Consider the following 27,250-nt stretch of genomic DNA (forward strand, 5'->3'; position numbering starts at 1 on the left):
CCTCTCCCAATTTCCTTTATTCTCAGCAAATGACTCTAACTGCCACTTCATAGAGAGAAGGCATCATATGAGATCTCCTCTGAATTCTTCCACCAATTTAATTGTCTTCATCCTTTCTCAGTGCTCTTCCACTAAAGGCCAATCCTTCTATCTCAGTGCACCCCTCTCAGAGGGTTTATGCTGTCAATATTGCCTTCTTTCCCTCCCACCATATTGCCTTTTTCCATCAACACTGTAAAATACACAGGTTCTTCTTTCTAAAAAGTAACCCTTCCCTCCAAATTTAAACCTTATCTACCTACATCAACCACTCTATCTTTCCCCTTCTTGGCCAAACCTCTTTAGAGAAGTACTTGCTGCCTGTATTTCATTTTGGGCTAGCTCTTCAACTCAAAGCAACCTGGCTTCTGTCCCTCTACTCTCAGTAAATCATCACTTTTTCAAAAAATACCTCTCTCAGTTACCTGCTCCCATAGCACCCTCTAATTGCCCTTTACATATTTATTAAACTTGCAATTACTTAATCTAAGGCTGTCGTCCCCACTAGACTGTAAGCTCTAATAGGGTAGGACTTGGATCTACACCCAGCTTCTTTAGCACACAGGTGCTCACCAGTATTAAGTCTGGATGAGATCACCATGACCTCCTTGTGGCTGAACCCAGTGGTCCCTTTAATACTAACTTAAAAATCCTCTTTTTGATCATACATTCTTCCTTAAACACTCTACTCACCATTCTTTTCTTTATGCTTTCAATAAATATCAATTTAACGTGGCAAATAAATATTTCGTTAGCATGCTAACTACATGCTAGGCACTATTCCAGAATATAGAGATATGGCAGCAAATAAGATGAAGAATAAGACACAAGATCTTAAGGAAACACATTTTAGCAGAAGAAATAGATGTAAACAAGCAAACACAGCAGATCATTTGAGATGATGTTATTATGTGTTAAAACAGGATTATGTCATGGGAGTGTAATAACTATATAAGATAGTCAGGGGAGCCTCTGTGACAGGGTAGCATTTAAATTGATTCCTCAAAGATGAGAAACAACCAATCGTGTCAAGATGTGGGAGAAGAGGATTCCCAGCAGAAACGGGAGTAAAAGCGGGGCCCCTGGTTCTCCACTCACTCTATTCACTCTCCCTGGGCATCACATCTGTATCCTTTCTACAGTTTACCACGAGTAACCTGGAGACTCATAAGCCTAAATCTCCATGCCAGCTCTCTCTTTGGAGAGCTCAATACTCAAATGCCCATGCCTATTCAACATCTCCACCTGGATATTTCACTGGTACCACAAGTTCAGTGTAACCCAAAAGTGAAAAATTCTCAACTCAAACCTCGCTTTCTGTACTCTCCTAGCTAAGTGAACTATACTTATACTGTAAACTATCAGTTACTAAAGCTGACATCAAAATATCCTTGATTCCTTCTTTCCCCTCTTCCATCCAATATGTTAGCAATCATAGTGACTTAACTTCCAAAAGATACTTCGAATTTGTTCACTTCTTCCATCCTCACAGCCACTATTAGTCCATGGCATCATCTTCTTCAACAAGATTACTGAACCTTAGATTGGTATTGCTTCAAGTCTTGAGCCCGTGAAACCCTCCACATTGCAGGCTACGCCTAAACATTTTCAGTTATTCTCCAGTATCCTTTGCTTGGCTTCATGGCATGACCTTTGCCAATGACATGTGCCTTCATGTGGCTGGCATACAACATGCATTTCAATAGCTGCTGGCTGACTGAAAATAGCTCTCCAGCTACATGTCTCACTATTATCTTGCCCCTAGTCCTCTGTACTATACAATTCCCTCTGCCAAGAATTGTATTTCTACTTTTTTCCTACTTGGCTATCTCCTGATGATCTCTCAAATGGCGTTCCCTTTGGGTAAGTACTCTTTTGAAAACCTTGACAATCCCACCACTCAGTGGAACGCATCCCTCCAGACTAGGTAAAGTATTCTGCGGTATGATTGCATCATTACCTACACCACTTTTATCACAGTATCCTTGTATTATTGTATGTGTTCATCTCATGTTTGCCTTTCCCCAAGAAACTGGAACCATTTATATCTTATTCCCAACTCTATTCCTAACTCTTATAATAGTATTTGATATGTAATGGGGGCTGAACAGACATTTGCTGCACTCATGCATACGTGATTTGTTCTTACATATTTAAAACTATTCATGTTTGAATCCTTATTCCAAAATCATTTTTATTTGGAAGAACGAGTCCTATGAAGAATAGAAACAGAAATTTACGAGAGCACAGAGAACATAATGGACAGAATTTCAGAGATTATTACATGTTTAATTTTTTTTTTTGGTGGGGGAAGGGGAATGAAGTCTCGCTCTCGTTGCCCAGGCTGGGGTGCAATGGCATGATCTCGGCCCACTGCAACCTCCACCTCCCGGGCTCAAGTGATTCTCCTGCCTCAGCCTCCTGAGTAGCTGGGATTACAGGCACCTGTCACCACGCCTGGCTAATTTTTGTATTTTTAGTAGAGATGAGGTTTCATAATGTTAGCCAGACTGGTCTTGAACTCCTGACCTCAGGTGATCCACCCAACTTGGCCTCTCAAAGTGTTGGGATTACAGGCGTGCGCTACTGTGCCCAGTCTAGATTGAAATTTTGTTTAAAAACTGTGACTACTTTATTTCCATCCTTTCCTAATACAAATCCCAAATTCTACCACTGACCAATAAAAGCATTATCAGAAGCTTAAAATCTCTGATATTAGCAAATTTTCCACCCTCTTCCTTTGCTAAGGCTATTACTACAATCTTTATTTAAGTGCTTAGAGGTTCAATTCTGGTAACTCTTAGGAGAGTTACTGATAATAATAATAATTATATATATATATATATATATATATATTTTACTTTGCAGTTGAAATAAAATAATTGTAGATATGTCATTGAGAGTTATTTCTAAAACTGAAATGACAATGAATAGTTTTTTTCTGTTTATTCATCACCTGAAAACGGACAATAATTATTAGCAACTCTTATCACAATGAAACTCTGTAAGACATAGCAAGTGCTGTTATGTAAAATACTATTTGTGTTATAAAAGAAAACTGATATTTTCCTGCATCTTTGATGTTGCAGTGAATGCAAAGCTTATTTTAAATTTTAGATCGGTACTACTGGCTAACATGATTAGGTCACAAAATATCAAAATGAGAAATATAAAATAAGATAAATTGTTATAAAAACAGAAGATATTTCTCAAAATATAACACAGTGATGGAAAAAATGAATAATACTAAGTGATATTTAATTTTTAAAACTTGGGTATCTATAACATATAGAAACTAATTTTCAAGGACTATTCTTTCACAACTCCCCTTCTTGAAAAAGATAAATTTTATATACAGTAAGCATTATTTCCTCATTAATCTAATTAAAGCTGTTTTCAAATATGAAATAGGCTGTGCCAAATAATCATCATATTCCAAAGAATGCAGCATATCATACAAGAAATTCAAGTTGTAAAGTTGCAGGTCTTGAGTTGATAGAAGCTATATATGTCACATTGTGACAGCTAAATCTATTTTAATGTGTCCACTGCCAATAAAGCACTGCAAAAATAATAATTAACAACGATTTACCACAAAATGGTAAATATAATAATGGGTTCAAATGTAATTTTACTTATTGTTTTAATAATAGAATATATACATTTCTACCCGAGAGAGATATATTTGCTATATTTAATATCCCTCACATTTTCAGTTGGATATTGAATGAGTGACATGTTCAGATAAAACTGTTTCACATGGACTGAGGAGAGGCTGAAGGAGTAAACACTGAGCACTGCTCTGAAAACAGATGGAGTGGCAGATGGGATTGCAGATTGGGTTCACTTGATCTGTGTAAAACAACTTTACTACTCAGTAAAATGTACTTCAAATCTCACCAAACCTTATAAAGTCTGTCCCTTTATTTCATGCACGGCTTTTTCTTCAAAAATAAATGTTTAGCATTTTAAACTTTGTTCAAGTTTAATTAAGTACCTGTGTGATAAATTATTTAACTAAAAGATATTTTCTTCCACATTTTTGGAACAGATGGTAGGAAAGAGCAATTGCCCAGCGGAATAAAATGTACACTGACTAGTTGTTCAAAATTGTAAAATTAATTACCTTCCTTCATTGATGAGCTCAATAAATGCAAGTCCTGCATTCTTCTGAATAGAGTTTTGCCATTCCTAAAAGGAGAAACCAAAACAAATGTGAGAAAAGTGAACATTTAAATGAAAGTAACATCTGGTTTAAGGATCATGTTGATGTTGTTAATAACTTCCACATTATATTATTTCCAAATGTCTTTACAAGATTCTAACAAATGTTATTTTGTAAAAAATCAAATTTTAGTTTTATCACTTAGTTTAGAAGGTGCTTTTGGTTCACCAGAAAATGTCAGGCTGGATGCAAACTGAGATGGAAAGTGAGACGCAGGTATAGAGGGTCCTGAGCACAAAGCTTCTTTCCGAAAGAGAGCAAATGACCAAAAGAGGCCTAATGTGTCTATACAAGGACTAGAAATACTTGAGAAAGAAAACTTTATCTCCTCATATAGAAATTTTAACCTTAAGATAACAAAATGAATACTAGAAATATAAACTATTAGAAACATAAACATATTTAAATTGACTTGGAAGTGAAATGTTCTAGTTATATGTGCATTCCAAATTACTTAATGCTAATTATTTAATGCTAATTAGAAAAAAGTTACAAATTAACTTTTTTCAAAATTGTAAAAAAATAGAGCAAACCTATGGCTAAATATGTAATAGATAACTATGTAATCTCTCTTTGCTAATTTAGATTAGAGTATATTTGTGAATTTGGCAGTTCACAAGGTCAGGATCATCATTATGAACATAAGTGATTATAATGAAGTGTTTTAGATTAGAAAAGCATCTGCTTATTTTATGCTCTTCCTAAAGCATATTTAGAATATAATTTACACACTTGTTTTGGTTTATGCCAGTGATTTCTATTTTTGGGGTTTTAAATATATACATATTTTGGGGTTTTAAATACATATAAAAATATATATATTTTGGGTTAAATATATATAGGGGTTTTAAATATATATATATATGTATGTGTGCATATATATACATCTGGTAAAAAGCAGTGTTTTGGATTGAAAATTATATCCCTTCCAATGGTTCTGTAAGTAAATACTCCCCAAAGTTCCCTAATGCATTTTAATAGAAAAATCTTTATTGACCAGTCATGGCCCTCCTCTATATATTCCCCTCCCCATGATTTTCCTAATAAGGTGTTGGTTGTACAGAGGTGACTGGCTGCCCTGGCCATGGGTTCAGCTTTACAAAAAACACAGTTTCTGTATCAACCCTTCACTCTACTCCTGATCCCTTTACCTTTAAAGAAATTACACTCATTCTGAAAATAAATATGGTCCCCAAAAGTAAGTATGTGTGTGTGTGTAAATATTCTCTGCTCTAAGTAAATGTGTGCTGCATTATAGAAGAAAAAATCCTCAGTCTCCCAAGGAGAGAAAATCAACAAATAGTGAAAAGAGATGTGGCAACTTGAGGATAGTACAAAGCCACTGGGTTCTAGCTATCATAACCTTTAACTAAAATTTATCCAAATGACAAGATTGCTATTCCATTGTACAGAACTTACTGAAACTTTCAAACCAATTCTGTATAAAAAAATTACAGGAAATTTCTTTTCCCAAATTCTTACAAAATTTAAAGCCTCTTTAATATTTTCATTCTATATTCTGTATTTATCAGAAATGAGGATCCTACAAAATATGTACATTTCTCAGAAATACTTCATATTCATTGGGATATTAACTTAAAGACAAAACTGATTTTTACATAAGTAGACCCATGCCACTATGAAGACTAGATTCTTACAACTTCTTACACATGATTTTCTGTGATAGTGTTTGTACACTAAGACTTTAGTCACCATAAACTTAAAATATGAATAAGGTTTTTCAGTAAGATATTTCACAGAGTACATATTTAGGTATTACATCTGCATCCCAAATTATGCCTTGTCAAAAAAATCACAGAGTAAATTATCTTTGAATCAATCTAAATTATATGGAATCTGTATACAGCCCATGAGATGTACTAATTTATCTTTGGTGGAGGAACAGTAGAAGGAAGTCTGAGCTACACTAAGGACATTAGAGTTTAAAGTTTGAGAAAGCCAATGAAAGACTTCATTCAATAAACCAGTGTTTTAGAAAAGTAATTTGTCAGTTTTGAGCAAGAAGAAATTGTAGGAGATTGTTCTTACATGCCTTTCCACAAGAGAAATATTAGGCGTCTAAATGAGTATTTCAAATAGGGAATAAAAAATAAGAGATGTTACAAAGAAAAGATGCCAACACTAGATGATGATAATCTGAATTTAAGAGCTGATGTAGAGAATTTGAGATAAAATAATTATTAAGTTTTCAATGTAGATGACTAGGATAATGGTAATATTATTATGAAAATACTGAAGAATACATTTGGGGAAAATCACAAACACTGTTGCCTGAATTTGTTGGATTTACAGTGGCAATGGTATATCAAAAAAGAATGTGAATGGGGGTGCCCAAGATGGCCAAATAGGAACAGCTCCAGCCTCCAGCTCCAAGCGTGAGTGACACAGAACACGGGTGATTTCTGTATTTTCAACCGAGGTACCGGGTTCATCTCACTGGGACATGTTGGACAGTCAGTGCTGGTCAGTGGGTGCAGCCCAACTAGCGAGAGCTAAAGCAGGGTGAGGTATCGCCTCACCTGGGAAGTGCAAGGGGGAAGGGAATTCCTTCTCCTAATCAAGGGAAACTGAGACATGCAACACCGGGAAAATCAGGTAACTACCACCCTAATACTGTGCTTTACCAAGGGTCTTAGCTAACAGCACACCAGGAGATTATATCCCACACCTGGCCCAGAGGGTCCCACGCCCACGGAGCCTCCCTCATTGCTAGCACAGCAGTCTGAGATCTAACTGCAAGGCGGCAGCGAGGCTGGGGGAGGGGTTCCCGCCATTGCTGAGGCTTAAGTAGGTAAACAAAGACCCTGGGAAGCTCAGACTGGGTGGAGCCCACCACAGGTCAAGGAGGCCTGCCTGGCTCTGTAGACTCCACCTCTGGGGACAGGGCATAGCTAAACAAAAAGCAGCAGAAACCTCTGCAGATGTAAATGTTACTGTCTGACAGCTGTGAAGAGAGTAGTGATTCTCCCAGCATGGAGGCTGAGATCTGAGAACGGACAGACTGCCTGCTCAAGTGGGTCCCAGATCCCTGAGTAGTCTAACTGGGAGACATCCTCCACTAGGTGCAGACTGATACCTCACACCTCGCATGGCTGGGTAAACCTCTGAGACAAAGTTTCCAGAGCGAGAATCAGACAGCAACACTGGCTGTTCAACAATATTCTATCTTCTGCAGCCTGCGCTGCTGATACCCAGGCAAACAGCATCTGGAGTGAACTTCAAGCAAACTTCAACAGACCTGCAGTTGAGGGTACTGACTGTTAGAAGGAAAACTAACAAACAGAAAGGACACCCACACCAAAACTCCATGAGTACATTACCATGATCAAACACCAAAGGCAGATAAAACCACAAAGATGGGGAAATAGCAGGGCAGAAAAGCTGGAAATTCAAAAAATCAGAGCCCATCTCCCCTCTCCAAAGGAACGCAGCTCATCGCCAGCAACGGAACAAAGCTTGTCGGAGAAGGACTTTGACGAGTTCAGAGAAGAAGGCTTCAGTTGATCAAACTTCTCAGAGCAAAAGGACAGAACTACGTACCCAGCAAAAAGAAATTAAAAACCTTGAAAAAAGAATGGAAGAATGGATAACTAGATAACCAATGCAGAGAAGTCCATAAACAAACTGATAGAGATGAAAACCATGACAAGAGAACTATGTGACAATGCACAAGCTTCAGTAACTGACTCAATCAACTGGAAGAGAGATTATCAGTGACTGAAGATCAAATGAATTAAACAAAGTGAGAAGAGAAGTTTAGAGAAAAAAGAGTAAAAAGAAATGAACAAAGCCTCCAAGAAATATAGGATCATGTGAAAAGACCAAATCTACGTCTGATTGGTGTGCCTGAAAGTGACAGGGAGAATGAAACCAAGTTGGAAAACACTGTGCACGATATTATCCAGGAGAACTTCCCCAACATAGCAAGGCAGGCCAACATTCAAATTCAGGAAATACGGAGAACGCCACAAAGATGCTCCTCGAGAAGAGCAACTCCAAGACACACAAATGTCAGATTCACCAAAGTTGAAATGAAAGAAAAAATGTTAAGGGCAGCCAGAGAGAAAGGTTGGGTTGCCCACAAAGGGAAGCCAATCAGACTAACAGCAGATCTCTCGGCAGAAGCTCTGCAAGCCAGAAGAGAGTGGGGGCCAATATTCAACATTCTTAAAGAAAAGAATTTTCAACCCAGAATTTCATATCCAGCCAAACTAAGTTTTGTAAGTGAAGGAGAAATAAAATTATTTACAAACCAGAAAGTGCTTAGAGATTTTGTCACCACCAGGCCTGCACTACAAGAAATCCTGAAGGAAGCACTAAACATGGAAAGGAACACCCGGTACCAGCCACTGCAAAAACACGCCAAAATGTAAAGACCATCAATGCTGGGAAGAAACTGCAACAACTAATGAGCAAAATAACCAGCTAGCATCATAATGACAGGATCAAGTTCTCACATAACAATGTTAAACTTAAATGTAAATGGGCTAAATGCTCCAATTACAAGACACAGACTGGCAAAATAGATAAAGAGTCAAGACCCATCAGTTTGCTATGTTCAGGAGAACCATCCCACATGCAGAGACACACATAGGCTCAAAATAAAGGGATAGAGGAAGATCTACCAAGCAAATGAAAACAAAGAAAGGCAGGGGTTGCAATCCTAGTCTCTAATAAAACAGACTTTAAACCAACAAAGATCAAAAGAGACAAAGAAGGCCAATACATAATGGTAAAGGGATCAATTAAACAAGAAGAGCTAACTATCCTAAATATATATGCGCCCAATACAGGAGCACACAGATTCATAAAGTAAGTACTTAGAGACTTACAAAGAGACTCAGACTCCCATACAATAATAATGGGAGACTATAACACCCACTGTCAACATCAGACAAATCAATGAGACAAAAAGTTAACAAGTATATCCAGGAATTGAACTCAACTCTGCAACAAGTGACCTAATAGACATCTACAGAACTCTCCACCCCAAATCAACAGAATACACACTCTTCTCAGTGCCACATCGCACTTATCCCAAAACATATTTGGAAGTAAAGCACGCCTCAGCAAATGTAAAAGAACAGAAATCATAACAAACTGCCTCTCAGAACACAGTGCAATTAAACTAGAACTCAGGACTAAGAAACTCAATCAAAACCACTCAACTACATGGAAACTGAACAACCTGCTCCTGAATGAATACTGAGTACATAATAAAATGAAGGCAGAAATAAAGATGTTCTTTGAAACCAATGAGAATAAAGATACAACACACCATAATCTCTGGGACACATTTAAAGCAGTGTGTAGAGGGAAATTTATAGCACTAAATGCCCACAAGAGAAAGCTGGAAAGATCTAAAATTGACACCCTAACATCACAATTAAAACAACTAGAGAAGCAAGAGCAAACACATTCAAAAACTGGCAGAGGGCAAGAAATAACTAAGATCAGAGCAGAACTGAAGGAGATAGGGACACAAAAAACCCTTCAAAAAATCAATGAATCCAGGAGCTGGTTTTTTGAAAAGATCAAAGAAATTGATAGACTGCTAGCAAGACTAATAAAGAAGAAAAGAGAGAAGAACCAAATAGATGCAATAAAAAATGATAAAGTGGTATCACCACCGACCCCACAGAAATACAAACTACCATCAGAGAATACTATAAACACCTCTATGCAAATAAACTAGAAAACCTAGAAGAAATGCATAAATTCCTGGACACATACATTCTCCCAAGACTAAACCAGGAAGAAGCTGAATCCCTGAATAGACCAATAGCAGGCTCTGAAACTGATGCAACAATTAATGGCCTACCAACCAAAAAAAGTACAGGACCAGATGGATTCACAGCCGAATTCTACCAGAGGTACAAGGAGGAGCTCGTACCTTTCCTTCTGAAACTATTCCAATCAATAGAAAAAGAGGGAATCCTCCCTAACTCATTTCATGAGGCCAACATCATCCTGATACCAAAGTCTGGCAGAGACACAACAAAAAAAGAGAATTTTAGACCAATATCCCTGATGAACATCGATGCAAAAATCCTCAATAAAATACTGGCAAACCAAAGCCAGCAGCACATCAAAAAGCTTATCCACCATGATCAAGTGGGCTTCATCTCTGGGATGCAAGGCTGGTTCAACATACGCAAATCAATAAATGTAATCCAGCATATAAATGGAACCAAAGACAAAAACCACATGATTACCTTAATAGATGCAGAAAAGGCCTTTGACAAAATTCAATAGCCCTTCATGCTAAAAAATCCAATAAATTCGGTATTGATGGAATGTATCTCAAAATAATAAGCGCTAATTATGACAAACCCACAGCCAATATCATACTGAATGGGAAAAAACTAGAAGCATTCCCTTTGAAAACCGGCACAAGACAGGGATGCCCTCTCTCACCACTCCTATTCAACATAGTGCTGGAAGTTCTGGCTAGGGCAATCAGGCAACAGAAAGAAATCAAGGGTATTCAGTTAGGAAAAGAAGAAGTCAAATTGTCCCTGTTTGCAGATGACATGATTGTATATTTAGAAAATCCCATCGTCTCAGCCCAAAATCTCCTTAAGCTGATAAGCAACTTCAGCAAAGTCTCAGGATACAAAATCAATGTGCAAAAATCACAAGTATTCTTATACACCAATAACAGACAGAGAGTCAAATCATGAATGAACTCCCATTCACAAGCTTCAAGAGAATAAAACACCTAGGAATCCAACTTACAAGGGATGTCAAGGACCTCTTCAAGGAGATCTACAAACCACTGCTCAGTGAAATAAAAGAGGACACAAAAAAATGGAAGAACATACCATGCTCATGGATAGGAAGAATCAATATTGCGAAAATGGCCACACTGCCCAAGGTAATTTATAGATTCAATGCCATCCCCATTAAGCTACCAATGATTTTTTTCACAGAATTGGAAAAAACTACTTTAAAGTTCATATGGAACCAAAAAAGAGCCTGCATTGCCAAGACAATCCTAAGCCAAAAGAACAAAGCTGGAGGCATCTCACTACCTGCCTTCAAACTACATTACAAGGCTACAGTAACTAAAACAGCATGGTTCTGGTACCAAAACAGAGATATAGACCAATGGAACAGAACAGAGCCCTCAGAAATAATACCACACATCTACAGCCATCTGATCTTTGACAAACCTGACAAAAACAAGAAATGGGGAAAGGATTCCCTATTTAATAAATGGTGCTGGGAAAACTGGCTAGCCATAAGTAGAAAGCTGAAACTGGATCCTTTCCTTAATCTTTACACGAAAATTAATTCAAGATGGATTAGAGACTTAAATGTTAGACTTAAAACCATAAAAACCCTAGAAGAAAACCTAGGTAATATCATTCAGGACATAGGCATGGGCAAGGACTTCATGTCTAAAACACCAAAAGCAACGGCAACAAAAGCCAAAATTGACAAATGGGATCCAATTAAATTAAAGAGCTTCTGCACAGCAAAAGAAACTACCATCAGAGTGAACAGGCAACCTACAGAATGGGAGAAAATTTTTGCAATCTACTCATCTGACAAAAGGCTAATATACAGAACCTACAAAGAACTCAAACAAATTTACAAGAAAAAAACAAACAACCCCATCAAAAAGTGGGCAAAGGATATGAACAGATACTTCTCAAAAGAAGACATTTATACAGCCATCAGACACATGAAAAAATGCTCATCATCACTCGCCATTAGAGAAATGCAAATCAAAACCACAATGAGATACCATCTCACACCAGTTAGAATGACAATTAAAAAGTCAGGAAACAACAGGTGCCGGAGAGGATGTGGAGAAATAGGAACACTTTTACACTGTTGGTGGGACTGTAAACTAGTTCAACCATTGTGGAAAACAGTGTGGCAGTTCCTCAAGGATCTAGAACGAGAAATCCCATTTGACCCAGCCACCCTATTCCTGGGTATATACCCAAAGGATTATAAATCATGCTGCTATAAAGACACACACACATGTATGTTTATTGCGGCACTATTCACAATAGCAAAGACTTGGAACCAATGCAAATGTCCATCAGTGACAGACTGGATTAAGTAAAGGTGGCACATATACACCATGGAATATTATGCAGCCATAAGAAAGGATGAGTTCATGTACTTTGTAGGGACATGGATGCCGCTGGAAACCATCATTCTTAGCAAACTATCACAAGAACAGAAAACCAAATACCGCATGCTCTCACTCATAGGTGGGAATTGAACAATGAGATCACTTGGACCCAGGAAGGGGATCATCCCACATCGGGGCCTATTGTGGGGAGGGGGGAGGGGAAGGGAAAGCATTAGGAGACATACCTAATGTAAATGATGAGTTAATGGGTGCAGCACACCAACATGGCACATGTATACATATGTAACAAACCTGCATGTTGTGCACATGTACCCTAGAACTTAAAGTATATATATAAAAAAAAGAATGTGAAATTTGGAATTATTTACATGGAAATATTGAGTAAGGCATAACATTAGGCAAAAGTCTCCTAAGAAGTATAAACAAAAAGAGTATCAAATATCTAGGTTGAGAAAGTATTCCTAGGCTGGAAAGGATTCACATTTTTAGGACTGCAAAAAGAGGCAATTGAAAGGGACAGAAAAAGATCTATTAAAATTTAAGAACAGAAGCAGAATATTATAGCATTATTTGAAAGAAAACACTCCACATATATACACTGCCTCAGGAAAACAGAAAGATACAGGACCCTTTAATCACAAATACTACTTTCAAAGTCACTACCTATGATCCTGTTGGCAACCTTATATTAAAGACACATGCCAATATCTGAAAGGGATAATGGAGGTGAGGGTTGGGAGGAATGAGAGACAATGAAGCGGCACCAAAAAAATATAGTAATAAAACTGGGATATACGAAGATACTGTATACATTAAAAAAGAGATGAAGATATCTCCCAGAAAATAGAACAAAGAGATAATGAGGTACAACCAAAAAGACAGAGAGAGAAAACAAAGGAGGCAAAGAAATTAGAGGATCTTCCTTTGAAAGGTCACTATCCAGTAAGTAGGAATTTTAGAAAGAGTGAATGAGAAACATTGTATCAAGAAATTATCAAAGGAATTTCAAGTATTTTCTAGGATTTAATTATATGACAATATAATTACATAATTATATAATGAATAATATAATACATAATATACCCCAGCAAGTAAATCATCATTAAATTCTAGAACACCAGGGTTAAGAAAGAGACTCGCAGGAAAAAATAAAAGTTTATATAAAGAATCAGGAATCTGAATGAGACTTTTCAACAGCAAAACTAGAAGGTGGAAGAAAGTAAATCTTCTGTCTATCCTGCTTCCTATTTGTCCTGCTTACCTGTCCTGACGTAGATAGACATCAAATACTTTTATTTGATATATGAATTTAAAGTAACTTTAAGTTGAAATACCAATTTTTCAATATGGGAGTTTAACATCAGCCAGTTTCAAAATTATGAACAGAGGCCGGGCGCGGTGGCTCAAGCCTGTAATCCCAGCACTTTGGGAGGCCGAGACGGGTGGATCACGAGGTCAGGAGATCGAGACCATCCTGGCTAACATGGTGAAACCCCATCTCTACTAAAAAATACAAAAAACTAGCCGGGCGAGGTGGCGGGCGCCTGTAGTCCCAGCTACTTGGGAGGCTGAGGCAGGAGAATGGCGGGAACCTGGGAGGCGGAGCTTGCAGTGAGCTGAGATCCGGCCACTGCACTCCAGCCTGGGTGACAGAGCCAGACTCCGTCTCAAAAAAAAAAAAAAAAAAATTATGAACAGAATACTCAGAACAAACTATGCAGCCAAACTATCAGTAACATATGAAGATAGAATAATCACATTTTCACAAATGTATAAAAAATTATTACTGACTCTTGTTCAAGAACCCACTGATGGCATGCTATGCCAAAATGAGAAAATATATCAAACATGAGAAACAAGTTTATGTTGTGCTAGTCCCTGAATCTCAGGGGCTTAAAACACAAAAGTTTACGTCTTGCTCAAATTCTGTCTACTGTCTGTGTTCTGCTCTACATCCTTATTGGCGTCATCCTGGGAGTCATACTGACCATGTTGTCATTGTCTGGAACACTGTTGGCAGCAAAATGGAGGGAAAGAGAATGGGTCTAAGTATGCCCTGGCTCTTGTAGCTTCCAGCCAGAAGTAACACATGTCCCTTTGCCCACATTCACTGGCCAGAGAAAGTCCTATGATGAAGCCCAAGCTCACTGCAGGAGGGGAATGCAAACCCACCAAAAGCACTCAATAAGACAGAAAGAACTTGTGACAAACCCTACACATATTCTCAGAAAATACATTTAAAAAGAGATAGACTCATATGTAAGAAACAGTAGACTGAAACAAGACAGAGGCAATGGAAATGCTCCAAATAATTGTTAATGGAAGTACCAACACAGGATTAAGCAGAGGCTGAGAGAATACTTAATGTGCACTAGAGTTAGAACAGGGTTTTAGTTCTACTGGAAAGTTTGGGGCAAATTTACTAATAGGCATCCAGAAAACTTAGCCAACAAATAAAGAGCAAAGCGGCAATTCACTCTAAAAGAAAATAGTTATCTTGGGAAGGAAATGGTGGATAGTTCAGCTACAGATGATACTTATAAGAAGTACTGACACACTGTAAAACTGTGATATGGCTATAGTGGGGACATGCTGACACAAAAGTAGAAACTTTCCCCCATATTTTTTAGTAGGTGGTAGTGGCTGTGTTGTAAGAGTGACATGCTATATATAACAAATTTTAAAAATATTTAAAATAGAAAAACCAAGAGTATTAGTATAACAGAGTTATTTCAAAAATATAGTTTACTAATAAAGTAGACAGATAAAAGGGTTGAAAGTGGTTGATTCAGACCAGTGGATCTCAGTGGTGGAGTAGGGGTCTGTTATTTGTGGGTTATGTACCTTAAACTACATACAGTAAAATTAAAACTTTTTTTAAAAACAATTTTTTAGAACAGTATTAGTTTTACAGAACCATAAAGTTTCTGTGATGAATCAGGAGAGACTTGTACTGCAAGCAGGGTAACAGACTGTCAAAAAGGAAACAGTAACTTTATGAGACTACAGAGAGAGAGAGTCTGAACACAGAAGACTTACAAAAACATTCTGAATAAAAATGTATCACTTCAATTATATGTTTTCCCTTCAAGAACTGCTTTTGTCATGCAAAAATTAGCTGGGCATAGTGGTGTGCACCTGTAATCCCAGCTACTCGGGACTCTGAGGCAGGAGAATTGCTTGAATCAGAAGGCGAAGGTTGCAGTGACCCGAGATTGTGCCAATGTATTCCAACCTGGGTGACAGACCAAGACTCCGTCACACACACACACACACACACACACACACACACACACACACACACAGAATTGCTTTTGTCAAGGCATCGTAATTCCTGAATTTGTTCAATGACAATATAACACTGTTGACCTGTATTTGTGTTCAACTCCTCAGAAGGCCTGAGTTGCTCTTTTTTAAAGTTTTCTACCAAAAGAAGCGTCAATATTAGAGAAGGAGAGCCAGTGGCAGAAGTCTTCTTGTTGAAGAGAACATTAAACATTTTCTGACAGTAGGACTGTGTCACTTTCTCATTTTGACGGTGGGACTGTGTCACGTTCTCATTTTATTTTGCAAGTTTTCCATATTTTAAAAATATAATCATTAGAAAACTATCACTAGTCCATTTGCTTGCATGACATTACACTGTCATTTTCATATTTCAGAAAAGTCAGGTATGATGAGGACACAAGAGAGGACCTAAATACTGTGGAGGGAAGTCTGATTGTACTGGGCTGGTAAGTGAGAAAGAGAAAGTGGTAACTAGAGCAAACAATCACAAAAAGCTTTGTGATTAAAGCCAAGAAACAATGGACAGGATGCTCAGAGAAAGACACACGTTTGAAAGCTTTTGTGAAGTTTTTATGATGAAGAGACTTAATTGTAATTGTGGACCAGAATGAAACGGTGAAGGAGAGACAGAAAGATTACAAGAGATGGAAGGTGACGGAAATCCTGATGAATGCATACAAGAATGGGGTGTCTTGAAAAGGGGTAAGAACAGTTAATTCTTCAGAAAAAGAATAAAAAGTGTGAAGTTTTCCTTTACTTGTTTATGTATAAAATAGTCCAGTTATTATTCATAAAGGCACCCAGACTTTAGTAACATGGTTGTAAACTTCACTGTACTTCTTTCCCAGAAAATCATAAACTCCTTGGTCTTATTTGTCTTGGTCTTTTTGAATTTAAGAGATGTGTGGTTTTAAATTCTAATATAATTTTAACTCTGAACACCTGCTACAGTCTGAGTAACATAATAACAAATATTATTAACTAGTGATCTACTGGGTCAATAGTGATTAACATACAATCCACCTCTTGTTATTGCCAGATATATGAAACCAGGTGACTGGTAATGAGACCTCTTAAAATGATACTACTACAGGTGAAAAATACTAATTGAACATAGTGTTTCTTTAATCCTATAGAAAAAGAATCTAACTGGGTTCTCATTTTCCATGAAGACATGAAAAAGTATTGCTAATTATGAAAAGAAGAAAGGATTTTTTTAATGTAAATAAGGTATTTTTTGTTCTCCCCGTGCCCTGCAGGAAATTTAAGTCTTCTGTCTATCCCGCTATCTGTCCTGCTCACCTGTCCTGATGTAGGTAGACATCAAATACTTTTATCTGATAGAGGAATTTAAAGCAACTTTAACTTGAACTGCCAATTTTTCAATATGGGAGTTTAACACCAGCTGGCTGAATAGTCTTCTTCATGTGACTCTATGAGTTCAGTTTTACTCTTTATGTGTTTTATGTGCATATTATATAATTAGATTTTAAGTACCACATTTTCAAAGGAAGAGCCAGGCTTTATTAGTCTGTGATGACACTAGGGCCAGAAGAAATAGATGGTACAACTGTCACAATGACTACACTACAACATTAAGGAAACAAGAGTTTAATTCTAGAAGTTTAACCAACACTGAATGGCAAACACAGAAAAAATCCTTATGTGTAAAAATGTTTAAATGTTATATTTCCTGGTGCATTTTTCCCCCTAGGTTCTATTATTGTTTTGTTTTCCCGACATAAATGTTTTCTTTTCTGTCACACATGTTCCATTAACGTGATATGGTTGAGGCACAAGAGCAGTTACGCAGGCCTGGCCCTAAGCAATAGCCAAAGTGGTTTCACCTAATAAAAGAGAGTATAATTCAGTTTTTGAAGGTTTTCAAAATTCTTCAACTATTTGCAACAATTTGCATAATTTCAAATTACCAAGTAAATGTTTATTAACGACATGAAAAACTATGAACTGCTATTAACAATGTGTAAGGCCACAAAAATATTATCAATTGTTTTTTCTGAAGAAAGAGAGTTTAAAGTTTTTGTTTATTCAAGTTGGGGTATGAGAAACATAAGATGCAGGCAGTGACTATGCCCAGGATATATACTACATGTTCAGACCCCCTGGAGTCTGAGAGGAAAACAAAAAATTAAAAAAAAACCTCAAGTAATTTAATTCAAAATGTTGAGGAATGTAATAATAATAAAGTAAAAATGAGAATTTGAAAGTCTAAGAGCATAGGACATTTGTGATTCTGGTGGTTGACATGCGTTACCATCTGGGCCACTCCTCTCTACGGCAGCCCACGAGGTGCTGCTTCAAGTAGAAAAGTTGGAGAATTAACGACTTTAGCCATACATACAGCACTAAAACTAGAAATTGTAAACATAAGTTTTTATCAGTTATTTTCTGGGATTTAGCATAAAACATATTGTGGGCTCTCATGAGATACAATCTCATGCCAGTTAGAATGGTGATCATTAAAAAGTATCGAAACAACAGATGCTGGCAAGGATGCAGAGCAATAGGAACGCTTTTACACTGCTGGTGGGAGTGTAAATTAGTTTAACCATTGTGGCAGACAGTGTGGCGATTCCTCAAGGATCTAGAACCAGAAATACCATTTGACCCAGCAATCCCATTACTGGGTATATACCCAAAGGTTGAGAAATCATTCTACTATAAAAACACATGCAGATGTATGTTTATTGCAGCACTATTTACAATAGTAAAGACTTGGAACCAACCCACATGGCCATCAATGATAGACTGGATAAAGAAAATGTGGCACATATACATCATCGAATACTATGCAGCCATAAAAAAGAATGAGTTCATATCCTTTGCGTCAACATGAATGAAGCTGGAAACTATTATCCTCAGCAAACTAACACAGAAAAAGAAAATGAAACACTGCATGTTCTCACTCGTAAATGGGAACTGAACAATGAGAATACCTGGACACAGGTAGGGGAACATCACACACCAGGGCCTGCTGGGGAGTTGGGGAAAGAGGAGGGGGAGCATTAGGACAAATACCTAATGCATGTGGGGCTTAAAACCTCGATGACAGGTTGACAGGCACAGCAAACCACGATGGCACATGTATACCTATATAATAAACTGCATGTTCTGCAGATATATCCCAGAACTTAAAGTAAAAAAAAAAAATTAAAAAAAAAACCCATATTGTAGACTCTCATTGTTGTGGTCAATGAAGAAAGCAGAAGTTTATTTTTTTCATCTACTAAATGAGAGACAGAAAAGGGACAATAAAATATTCTTCGCAAGATAAAGTGTATTTTCCTCCTCAGAAAATGTTAGGATTGCATGTGGTTTTTAAAGCATGTTTAATAATTTGTGAATGACAGTTGTAAAAGGGGCAATGATAATTTTTTTTTACCATATTTAGTTAAGAAGTCCAATCCCTTTACATCTAGGTAGATAACAGTACACAGTATTGGGTGGCAAACAAAAATGCTTAAGTATAAAGAAAAAAAAACGGAATGAGAACAAAAATGTATCCTATAGGAAAAGTGTAACAAAGGGCATCTTCCCCACTGGTTATCCTAAGCTACAGATGAATTTTTAGGCCTGACTCCTATGGAAAAGTGGAATACTATAACAAGAATTTATGCTTCTTATTGCCCATTTCGATGCGAGTCAGGTCTAAAAATTTCTATTTCTAGTGCCCTCTTCCATAGGAGTAAAGTCTAAGAATTTATGCCGGCAATATATCAAATCTTAAAGCATGTACACGAAATAGTTTCAAAACTCTGAAAATAGGAAATGGGATAAATCCTATATCATCTTCTCATCACTTAATGTTAATTTTATTAATCATGACACATTGCCTCTGAAATGGAGTTATTTATATTTGCAGTACTTTATTTACATGTGTGTGTGAAGTAAATGAGATACACATGGTTTTGAATTTTTTCTAACAAATTTGGATAGGCAATGATTATATTCTTTTACACTGATGTACATTTCTTTTATAATTTCAAAAAACTTTTTGTTTTGTTTTGTTTTGTTTTTTGAGACAGAGTCTTGCTTTGTTACCAAGGCTGGAGTGCAGTGGCTCGATCTCAGATCACTGCAACCTCCATATCCCAGGTTCAAGTAATTCTCCTGCCTCACCCTCCCGAGTGGCTGGGACCACAGGTGTGCACCACTATGCCTGGCTAATTTCAAAAAATACTTCTTAAGTGCACATTACCATGTAACCGATTACAAGAGCTTCAAAAAATAATTGGATAAAATATTGAAAGGAGAGATAAACAAAACTTTGTGACAAGAAAAGTACATAGCATAGAGAAGAAACGTTATTTGTTTGTTACGGATGCCAAGATACAACCTACCTCGAAAGTTAAAAAATGGGATAGAGGTGGACATGGAAGACAATTTTAATCCCTGCCCTAGCACTCTAACAATTCTCTCTGACAAATACAAAGACTTACAGATACATGAGAACACATGCAAAGGGATAAGAATAATTTACTCTCATTTCATCAACAACAAACTCTTGGCAATGACAGGAAAAAGGTATATTTTAAAGTCTTATCTTACAAATTATTCCAGAATTTTTTGCCATTTGAGAAAACACACCTACATAGACATATACTCACTTTTCTACTGAAAAACTAAATGAATAACCTTTTATTTTCATGGGGAAACATACTTAACTTTAGGTTTGAATGCCTGCAGAGAGCTGCCAAGTCTTTAGATAGTTTTGTCACAATTTTTTAACTCTTCAACATGTATGCATAAAATTTCCTGAAGATGAAGGACTTTTTCAGGGAACTGGATCTCATGTTAAGGACCCTTTGAAACTAAACACTTTGAAGACAAATAAGTTCCAGAAGGATGATGATAAAATCCCTATGTTCTCTTCACAATCACTTTATGGTAGTTAGATGGACTAGTCGAAGAAATCTCAGATCTAAAACATAATGCTCCCCATCAGTTTCTCCTCATCTATGTCAACTCAATGTACATTTTTCACTCCCTCTTCTTTGTATACAATTAAATCAACCAATTTAATGTTCTCAGAGATTCAATCCATCATAAAAGTTTTGAAAATATAAAAACATTACAAGGGAAAAATGGAAGAGTAAATTGAGATCTTAAGTCTTCAAGAATTTCAGAATTGATTTTATATTTCTGATATCCTTAATATTTATCATTATCTGTCACTAAAATACATGGTGTGTTTCTTAAAATTTTCAAAGTGAATGTTCATCATAACTGGTATGTTTAGAAATTCTGTGCAATAAGTTGGAGAAGTCAGTAAGTATAAGGAGTGAAGTGAAAAAAACACTCTGCAGGGTGACAATAGAGATGAGAATTTTTTTCAATGTATGTAAAAAATACATAATGAAAATATATATGGGAAGTATTTAAAGTACCATTTATTTCATTTTCATTTCTTATTTTTATGAAGATCTTACTAAAAGTATTACAGGAAAAACTGAATGTAAGAAATGAATAATCAATAATCAATTCAAAGAGAAGATTACTGATGTAATAGTCAACCAGAAAAAAACCATTAGGAAATGCTGAAATATATTTAGTTGGTTACTCAAGGAAAAGTTGGCGTATCATATAAACACAAGGAGGCTTCTATAGGACTTTAGGTGATCATTAAATTATGTTTAAAATTGGACACATCTTATTATTATAAAATGAGTGTATGTATTTGTATTTGTTTATAATGAAGTCTAGACTGTTTCACAAGATAATATTTTTAAAGAGAGCATATGTTATGAGTATATACAACACACGTTTATATATTAGTTTTGAGTTGTTAAAAAAAGTTTCTCACATTCAAATGTGTAGTTTAAGATTCAGAAATAGGTACTAAGTCATATTAAATATTTCATATTTATTCACAAATGATCATGCAGCAATAGGTGTGGAAGCCAGTATAAGAACATTAGTGTTGTAGAGAAATTTAGAGATCACCATTTTTAACTAAGTACAAGAATCTTTGACACATAATTAGCTGACCTTTCTTTGAAGGCCTACTGTATTTTGGACCTCTGAAACAGCTTCTTGTACTTTTGGACTACATTAAAATTTAAAAAAAGAAGCATTATATATATACTGGCTATGTATCTATATATATTTTTTATATTTTAAATAACATTTTCTTTTATCTAGTTTATTTTACTGTAAGATTACAATGCATAATACATATAACATAGAAAATACATGTTAACTGATGGCTTATGTTATTGGTAAGGCTTCCTTCTGGTCACTAGTGCTAAGCTATTAGTAGTTAACTTTTGGGGGAGTAAAAAGTTATATGCATATTTTTGACTGTGTAGGGGGACTGGCCTCCCTAACCTTCACATTGTAGTGTTTATGGCTACATAACATTGTGAATTTAATTAATGCCACTGAATTGTATATTTAAAATGGTAAAAATGGCACATTTTACATTTTACGTATTTTATCACAATAAAAATAAATAACAAATCACCTTAGCTAATATATACTCCTTTTTATTTATAAAATAACTCAATATGTCATTAATAATTACCTATACTATGTGCTGGATATTTATACTAGGAGTGGAAGACACAGTGGTAAGCATAACACAAGGCAATAGAAAAATAAAGTGATCTTTAGTATGGTGTAAATTTGTAGCATAACTGAAATGAATAACATCCATAAAGTGACTTCAGAAAACTTCAAAGTTCTGTGTCATCCTTAAGCAGTCTTTTCTTTTGGATTGTTGTAAATAAACAATGTATGCTTTTAAATGCTCTTCATAAAAGTTAGTTAAATACATTGAGACTATACAATACTTATTTTCTCCATTGGCTGAAGAGAGTTCTTCAGAAAGAAAGGAAATACCAGAAATGCAGCTTATTCTAATGCAAACTGAAATGTGGTGGATAAAGAAAATCATACCTTAATCACATATAAGAGCATCTAATTAAAACATATAAACAGATTCCTATATTTACCATCCAGATTTATGCACTCAGATGCTAAGGGAATGATGGAGAGATTAGAACCTTATAATAATAATACAGAAAGGCTTCATGAAATAAAAGAGTTTGAAATAATTGGGAAGATATGAGGTCCAAGAACAACCGTATTGGTTTCATTAATACTTGGAATAAAATTTTATTGAGTTACATACACATAGAAATGAACACATGTAAAAAACAGAGAACGTTGAATAATGTCTATCATCTAGTTGGCAGTACTACATTAGTATCAATGTCCTGGTTTTGATACTCGACTACAGTCATATATAAGATGTTACTTTTGGAGGAAGCTGAGGGAGGGGTACATGGGACTCTGTGTACTATTTTTGCAACTTCCTGTGAGTCTCTAATTATTTAAACAATGAAACCACAGAAAAAATGATCATGAGGAAATGTACAATGGAACAAAAAAAGAGGATACAGAAAACTACTTATTACGTGATAGCTAATAAAAATAAAGCATATTAAAATATGCATAAGACAAAAATGAAGAAAATCTACCACCAGAAAAGGGAACATGAGCTAGAGGGAAAACTGTGAAATATATATATATATATAGTTTTCACTATTTTTCAAAATTGTTGTAATTTGTCTGAAAAACTTATACAATGTAGACACAGGAAAATAAAGATTAAAGAAAAATAAACCAAAATACTGGGAGAAAGGGAAATGTGAATTTTGAGGCAGAGTATGGAAAGAAATTTTAGGTCAGGGAGGTGGACTTAGTGACAGGGATCCAGGGATTCAGCATATTCTACATTCCTTCTCTTCTGTCACAGACATTAAACACTCTTAAAAATGATCCTGCAGGTGGCCTAGGCTTATTGATTTCTTTTTTCCCTCAATCTTACTAGAATTATGAGAAATTAGACACGAGGAAAAAAAGACTGTTGTTCTTTTCTATAATTTCTTTCTTTTTTGTATGTGCGTGTGTTTTTTTTTAGACTGAGTCTCGCTCTGTCGCCTAGGCTGGAGTGCAGTGGTGCAATCTCGGCTCACTGTAACCTCCACCTCCCGGGTTCAAGAGATTCTCCTGCCTCAGCTTGCTGAGTAGCTGCGACTACAGGTGTCCACACCATGCCTGGCTAATTTTTGTATTTTTAGTAGGGACAGGTTTCACTATGTTGGCCAGGTTGGTCCGGAACTCCTGACCTCATGATCCACCTGCCTTGACCTCCCAAAATGCTGGGATTACAGGCCTGAGCCACCACGCCCAGCCTTAGTTTATCATTTCTAACAGATGAGGTCAGAACTTTTTGTTTCTTCATAAACTTTTACCTCTCTAATTTGACGTGGATATGTGCTAAGTTGTTATATATAAGTGTTAAATGATGTGTGAGTATTGTATGTATTGCAGGTAGCTTAGAAAAAATATTTTACAACATAAAAGAGACTGAAAATGTCTCATACCTGCTAACGTCTCTAAGAGTTTTAAAAAAGAATCCAACAATAAAATACCTCACAGAATTAATCAAAAGTAATTTGAATTATATGGTCTTTAACTCTTTGATTAAATTTTCATCCAGGAATGCTATAAGTAATTGAACATATAACAGAGAGAGAGTCTGTCTTCCTGTTGCAATGTGTTCTGTACTGCTTCTCCCCAAGATATATTAAATACAATTTTCCAATTATTTTCTATTGATACTCCTTTTCCTTTAAAATGTCTACATTTTCAGTGTATAATTTTCTCCATATTCTCTAACAATTTTAAATCTTTATTGTTATTTGAGTTGACTATAATCTTTACGCCTCACCGTATTTTCACCTTCCTGTTTAACTTTTCTTTATACTTTAGGACATATTACAAACTTTTATGGCAATAAAGATTATATAATATAGTCACTCCAAAAACATTAAATGCCCAAATTTGCCCCCTTTAACTTGGAAATGACATTATACCACAGATAAGAGGTGGGGTCACCCACCATCTAGACAGCAAGGCAGGGATTTCTTAGATATTAGAAACTGAAAAAGTGGCTCTTTTAAAATAGAATCTGTAGTCAATGATCATGAACTATCCAATACTGTTTAAAAGTTAGACATTTCTTACTAGCCTTAATTCTATACTATTAACACACTACAATATTTTATATTAAAAATACTCTTGAGGAAGGTATTGTATTATACACTGCCTAGGTAAACAAATAAATATTATATATTGCCTGGCCACTTAATTTCTGCTGTTGTTTTTTAAATTTTCTAATTTTTTTTAATTGTTTTGCTATCCCTTGACCTTAATCACATATGGGTACTTAATTTCTGATGTGCTGTAAATGAGGCTGGTAACTGGCTTGAGCAAGTAACACAAGCGTATCCAATCTGTGGCCAATGGGCTGCATGTGGCCCAGGACAGCTTTGAATGTGGCCCAACACAAATTTGTAAACTTTTTTAAAACATTACAAGACCTTTTTTTTTTTTTTTCTTAGTTCATCAGCTGTCATTAGTGTTAGTGTATATTATGTGTGGCCCAAGATGATTCTTCTTCCAATGAGAGACTCATTCCTCTCCAGACCTCAGCTTTCTGAAGAAACAGGGCTCAGGCTGTTTCTTCAGCCCAGTTCTCCTTCTCTGCTTATGCTGAATAGAATACCTTGCACCTTCAGGGCTCATTTGTAGTTCACCTCAATAAACCTTTCCATGACAATCTTATTGTTGGTACACAGGACTCATTTACTAACCGCACAAAGGTAATTGCTCATTTATATTCAATTTTAAGTATCAGGTCATAATTTTTTATCATTCTTAACTGAAATTCAAATTCAGCTTCAAAACTGGCAAGTTTCATCGATAACACTAAATGTGAGAAATGGAACAATGTGTAAGTCTTTAGTAACCATCAAAATGCTTAAAAAATGTAGTCACTAAATAACTACCAAATTAAATGTGACATAACTTCATCATGATAATTAGAATTTCATGATATTTCCAAAGACAATGGGGAAAAAACATCTACTCCATGCCTGGTTTTCTTATGTTTGAAATCTTACTATATACACCAAAAATCCTTTCACTATTGAGTACTTATAATGAATATTTTTTAATAGGCCTCTATGTTCTCTTATCTATGTCTTTGAACCTCAGCCGCAGGTTTATTGTATTTAGCAGTAGAAAAGTGTATTTTTTCTTTTGTACTATTTGACTCAACTATATCAAACTGGAGAAAAAATGAAAAACGTAAATGTTCAAAGGCCAAATCAAAAAAAAAAAAAAAGATTGTTCTTTAGTTGTGGTTCTTTTATACGTGTTGTCTTTAGAAGTCCTGGGTTAACGCTTTGATCATATCAGTGAAGTCACAAAAATTCTTTTTATTTAAGTATATGAGGTATTTAGAAAAAACTAAATTCAAACAAACCACAAAATAATTCATTTTGCAGGCCTATTATATTACTTATATATCTTTAGGTTTTCAGTGAGAGTAGAAATGACTTACTAAGCATGCATTTGCTTAATCATTGCCTCCAGTCAGAAAGCACTTAAATACTAATAATTTTTTAAATATACAGTTTCTCAATTTATAAAATATTTTCTATTGACAGATAAGGCACAGAAAAATGCAAGTGACATCTGCTAAGCTTTACTTACAAAAACTTAAAGAAATGCTATGGGATAACATCAGTCCATTTTTCCTGCAGTATATCTTATGGAGACTTCCTTAAAAAATCTGGAAGTAATTAGGAACTATTATAGTACCTAAAGAAGTTTACTTGAAAACTAAATCTGCTATTCATCAAAGAGCACAATATGGTAAAAATAATGTAATAAACAAATAAGTACACATAGAGAATAAGCACCTCAACCATATCTAATTATAAAACTTTTTTTTAAAAGCTATGATAAAAGATAGTATCAGACCTCTGATATACTGAAGAATCTGTAGAAGACCTTGTATTCCCTAATTAAGCTGATTCGATATTAAGTTTTTTACTTTAGTTCATTTCACTTCAAAATGATATGAAACCAATTTTTAAAATGCTACTAATGTCAACTTTAATACAAAATAAAAGTGAAGAAGAATAAATATATTTGTATCACAAAATCTATATCAGAAAAAATTCCAGAATACAGTAAAAAATGTTTTGGGTATTTGTGGAATGATAAATATATCACAATGATAATATTAACAGCTTCTTCTTAAGACTTAAATACGTTTTCCACAAAGATGTAAAATTACACTGGGGGGTAGACTGGATGATACATCCCTTGGAGTTTAAAAGTTTGCCCATATGAACTGAATTATCCTTGACAAGTACCTTCAGACACTTGTAATATGATCTCATGTAAATTTAGACCATATTTTGGGCACAAACTATTAGCAATAGTAAGTTTATTCAGGAGGTCAGATAAGAAAGAAAAGCTAATATCCTTAATAATATGTAGTTACTAACAGGAAATTTTCAAAATGAAAATGAGAAGCATAAAAATAAAAGCCATCTAATGTGTTGTAGCAAAGAAAAACAAAATCCTATAAAAAACCCAATACTGCATTTTCTTTTCCCTTTTTAATACTTAGCTGCCTGGTCTCTCAAAAAAATTTTATCTTTCAATGGCTTGTCTAAATT

General features: G+C 35.5%; 1 protein-coding gene across 4 annotated transcripts in view; it reads right to left on the reverse strand.

The window, feature by feature from the left end:
- The window catches only part of NBEA (neurobeachin), a 774,301-nt gene that overhangs the window by 382,350 nt on the left and 364,701 nt on the right, over window positions 1-27,250 (reverse strand). For all 4 annotated transcript variants that reach the window (XM_030922219.1, XM_030922217.1, XM_030922221.1 and 1 more), the window contains exon 36: window positions 4,166-4,230. In XM_030922219.1, coding sequence (XP_030778079.1) covers window positions 4,166-4,230 — 65 coding nt within the window. The remainder of the gene's footprint in view (window positions 1-4,165; window positions 4,231-27,250) is intronic.

This window comes from Rhinopithecus roxellana, chromosome 18 (assembly GCF_007565055.1).
Source record: "Rhinopithecus roxellana isolate Shanxi Qingling chromosome 18, ASM756505v1, whole genome shotgun sequence".
NCBI classification, from domain to species: Eukaryota; Metazoa; Chordata; class Mammalia; order Primates; family Cercopithecidae; genus Rhinopithecus; species Rhinopithecus roxellana.